General features: G+C 38.7%; 1 protein-coding gene across 1 annotated transcript in view; it reads left to right on the top strand.

Moving 5' to 3' along the window:
* AMFR (autocrine motility factor receptor) overlaps nucleotides 1-4,119 on the top strand; it is a 1,369,298-nt gene extending 1,365,179 nt beyond the window's left edge. The window contains exon 18 of the mRNA XM_044081420.1: nucleotides 2,747-4,119. Coding sequence (XP_043937355.1) covers nucleotides 2,747-2,897 — 151 coding nt within the window. The 3' untranslated portion in view covers nucleotides 2,898-4,119. The remainder of the gene's footprint in view (nucleotides 1-2,746) is intronic.
* Nucleotides 4,120-4,983: the final 864 nt, after the last annotated feature.

The raw sequence follows: 4,983 nt of genomic DNA on the forward strand, positions 1-4,983 counted from the left end.
AAGCATTCAGCCTACTCTCTATTTACCTTAGAGCCTTCTCTGACCACTGCTTGTAGCATAATCATGGCCATCAGTAGTTTATACTATGGGCTGACTGTTTCACTGAGGTTGACTTTTCCAACCTCTGGTTCTACTCAAATCCCCTTTTCTTACTAGGAGGATATCTACCCGAATTGCAGTTGGTCAGCTTTGTATGTGAGACTGTGGCAGCCTTTCTTATTGAACCATGTGTTGGCTACCATCAAGCCATTTGCCAGACAGAAGTCTAGAATGGCTTGTCCTTTATTTCTGTTGCCCCACCCATGTAGACACAGGCAGCCCTTTTATTCTGTTCTGTTTGCCCTGATTTGAGCATTTGGGTCTCCCATTATTAACACCATCTTATACTGTCTTACTTTATCTAGCAGATCCTGCAACTGCTACCTAAAAACACTGTCATCCTCACTGTCACAACCCACAGGCTGAGGTTATGAATACTGCCCTATCTTTATACTGGAGTTTGAGTCTGTCATGTCACTATTTCTGAAGACATTCCTTCGGTGTCTTCAGAAGACCCCCCCTCACCATAATTTTTACACTGTTTGTAACCTGTTCTCCCCCGTGTAGTAGATTCTGGATCCCGAGCCAAGTGTTTTTCCTGCACTGCCTTGCACCTTCTCTGTTGGGTACACATGATGTACAGTCACCTCCTTACCATAGCATCCACTTCCAAGCAATGTCCTGTCAGTAAACCTATATTCAGTATAGCTGTCCTTAGTTTTTGTTTGGCAAGTTGATTGGTTTCATGTCCAGCTTTCACTCTACAGATGTTCTGGGTAACTCAGGTTGGGAAACTAGACACTGGCCATCCAGTAGCATACTGACCCATGGTTGTTCTGCTGTATGGTGAGCACAGAACCACTAGGTAGTAGAGAAACACAGACCACACTCAGTATTAGCATGGCTCCATAGTGTAGGTCAAAGTAGGCAGAGTCCTAGATGCACTTATCAGCAAGTAGAGATACCCATTTTTGTCAACATGACTAAATCACCTAGAGCCAATTTTTATACTGAAGTAGCTAGCCCTGACACAGCACACAGTCTGATCCATGTTCTGCTATCTTATTGTGCATCACAGCTGATGGCTAAAGTGGTTGAGCTACACAGCTTGTTCCCTGATGGGCAGCACCTAGAGGCTGTGCTGCTGCCCATGACTCCATTCAGCTTTTTGTGGTTGGGTTTATGGTGGAAACATCCAGCATGTTTTTGGAAGGTGTGAGGAATCTCACAAGAGACATGGGAAACATGCATACTCCTTGTAGACTTTTGGACAGAAGTCCCACTTGATCCTTGGAACTTCTGCTTGGTAAGCAAAGAACCTCACCCGTTATGCAGTAGCTTTAAATGCTGTAGCAATACAGTAATCGGTTACAAACAGAAATGCGTCAACACCAGTAATCAAAAGGTGCAATCAGTAACCATGATAAGTTAATTTGGTTTCTATCTACCCAATGTCAGTAACTGGCAATAATGCAGTGTTGTAGAAATCACAAGTAGTGAACAACAGTACAGTTTACTTCGTCACTACACTACAGTCAACAGAACACTGCTAATTTTAGTAGTGCATACAGATGAAGTGCAGTCAGTAAGATAAGTTAACAAGAGAGAAAAATGATCAGTCAAGGTAGTGCAGCTAAGCTAATAGAAATTTCACTGATTTCTTTGTCTTATCTTCAACATAGATGAAGAGGTTTACCGTACTTGTTATTGTCTAAGCTTTTTTGTTGGCTACCCAGTAGGATGAGAACTATGGAACTGAGTATCCAGGTATTTTTAAAGTATGCAAGACTTTGCTCATGCAGAAGCTAAACAATCAAAATGCAGCCAGTGCTCCCACAGAAGCTGGCCAATCAAAAAAAAAAAATCTTTAATCTTTCATTGCAGTGGTATCTGTCACATGGCAGCCCATGCTGTCCACAGAGGCTGGAATACTGTAGACCTGGTCCTTGGAAGCTGATGAAATCGTTGTAGTACATTGAATGAGTAGAAACCCAGATAGAGAAGGGCATTTTAGTCTTCTTGTCCTTCTTTGTACTGTAGTCTTGTCTTTGGAGCAGCCCAGCAGTAAAGAACACTTAACTGAGCAAGCTAGCCTCCAGGTATGTAAAGTCTATAAAGCTCAGTAAGTACCATGTGCTGCTTCTGCTTTTCTAAAAGGGATCTAGGTCATCTAGCAAAGGACAACTGTGCAAATGGTGCTTCAGCATGAAAAGAAAAAATCTTTCTGAAAGGTCTTTTCATAACCGAAATTTCCTGTACCTCTCCATGCAGGGGGCTGTGTCCCCTCCACATGCTACGTGATGCTAATAGCTTTAAGTTTGTTACCCTTTAGGACAGTGGTTATTTTTTTACCTTACAGTGACTGTGAACAAAGTGTGTTTCGTCCAGGTGTGCATTATTTTACAGTTGGTAGTTGCACAGCTCAATTTAGCCCCTTGGACAGAACACTCCATGGAGTTGCATCCACTCCATTAAGGCTTTCTGAAACTGTATTTTCCGTTTTGGTATTGTCTTAGACCTACTTGATGAGGCAGTGTGAAAATATTCTTAAAGTAAAAAAATATATATACATAGAGTACTTGACCTCATTTTATCCCTTGCTTGCATGAATTTGCTTGTATTAATCAGAACTTTGTCAGTATTCTTGGCAGTAAAGCAGAATGAGGTAAAAGAAAAAAAAATTGACTTTTTTTACTATTTTTAACAGACGATATATTCACAGAAGTTCTGCAACAGAAAATCCAGTTGAAGAAAATAATTCATCAGACTACACATTTTCAACAGACTCGCAAACCACACGTCGCCAAACTCTAGCTGCTGCTGCAGAGAGGAGACTTCAGCGACAGCAGCCTTCTTAGCATAAGAACTGTGTGCTGCTTTTTTTCTGCCTTTTTTAACATCGTGAAAAAAAACATGTCAGTACTGGAACTTTATGAAAGTCTTAATGACTTCTGCTATTACATCTTCCTTCTTGGCATTCACAACCAAGAAGAAAGGCACAGAGTTTCTTTTAATGCTATATAAAGCATTATTTTGAAAAGTATTTGAACTTGTGCCACACAATGTTTTACTGCTTTTGTTTAAGGTTGCAGGCATAGTGTTAGAAATCCCATTTTGTGATGGCTGTACTCATAAATGATATGGCATCACTGGAAAGACTTGTTTGGATTGTTTTCTTTTATTGTCCAATGAGATGCGTATAATCTGTTTCTAAGCAGAGAAGTGAGAAAAGTGAAATGATGTACAGTGAATGCACTAAAGATGCTGTCAGCATGAGACATGGGTCATAGCTTCACAAAGTTTTGTTCGTTTATTTTAAAAGCTGTGTTCTGTGGACGCATTTCTTATGTGAAAATGGAATACTGAGTTCACTTTTGGAGGTGGAGAATGACAGGCCAGGATGATTCAAATGTACATGCCAACCCAAAAAGCTGTTAAAAAAGCAGCTCAGCCAGGGAGACAATTCAAGATTTTCTGGACCCTTTTCATTTAGAAGATGGGATCATTGAATGTATTCATTTTAATAAGTTGCCAATAAGATTTCAAGTGAGTCTGAGTGTCAGTGTATGTGGAGGATGCACAAAGGATGAAGGATGTCACATATCTGTCTTCATTACCGGCAACTGTATAAAAGAATTTGACTTTGAAAAAGCCCAGTTCTTTATAGCTAATTGGGATGTGTTTTTTTCCTGCAGCTTCCTGAATCTTGCAAAGCAGAAGGTTTTGCACATGATCTGAAAATGCTCAATTACTTGTGAACTTAACACAGCTTCTGCACTGCACTTAGGTCTTGTTGAAATGCTGCAGTTTTGAAGTGTGCACACATTTATAGTGTTGCCTTTACAAATGTATAAATGTGTACTTCTTACTTGATAATCATCTATTGTATATTTTAGTAACATTTTCATTTACTTTCTTTTAATCACCATAAATGAAATTAGTGACATGCTTTTATTTGATCATATTTTTGATTTGCAGATAATTATAGGAAGTCATTTGTGTGAGGTGTGTACTATATATTAATATTACTCCTTTTTTTTCTTTAATAGATCAAAATAAATGTCCTCCTTTGAATATTAATGTGGCTGGTGTGGTTTTCTCTGAAGTTGTTAATTTTCTTGCATGCATGCTATTGTTTCTGTGTTAACTTCTGCTTTTCATTTTTGCCTCTCGTTATTGTCATTGTGAAGGGAGAAAAGCTGCTTTAATGCTTATGCAGCATGGTACCAGTTATTAGTCTTGGATATGAGCAGTTTAAGTGGCCTTATTCAGTTTCTCACTTTTATACAATCACACTTCAGTGGTTGACAGTCATGGACAAGAGACTGATCACTGCAAAATATCTGCTGTTCTAATAGTTGTACAGAGGCATGTTTAAATATACTGAGAGAAAGAGAAATGAGAAATGCCTAATCTCCTCTGCTTACATTTTCACACTTAAGCATGTTCATCGTTTTTAACACATTGCGATAATCTTTTTTTTTTTTTTTTGTTCAGAATAAAAAAATCACACCTTTTATTCCCTTGCTGCACTTGATGTATCATTAGTTTTGGTGGCTATGCTCCCACTGAAATCAGAGGCATGTTCGCTGACAGTCTTGCATTCAGCAGCTCTTTAAAAATTGCTCTTGCATAACTAGGTCAGTCACAATAATTTTTTGTTCAGCTGAAGATGTCATGGTATAATTTTAGTTACTTTTTATGATAGTTAATTTCCCACTCTTTGTGGTTATTAAATGTTGTTGCTTTAATTATGAAATTATCTGTCATGAAACTTTGACAGCTCATGTAATGGTTAGGTTTAACCTGTCAGTTTGTATCTTTACTTACAAGTTCCTGGAACAATGGACAGATTTTCAGCTTTGACTGTGCTCATCATAATGCCACATGTAAATACAAAGGCAAATTCATCTCCCACGTCCACCAGTTCTCTGTTTTTTTTTT

Source organism: Protopterus annectens, chromosome 8.part0 (genome assembly GCF_019279795.1).
Source record: "Protopterus annectens isolate FY-2018-M chromosome 8.part0, PAN1.0, whole genome shotgun sequence".
Classification (NCBI taxonomy): Eukaryota; Metazoa; Chordata; order Ceratodontiformes; family Protopteridae; genus Protopterus; species Protopterus annectens.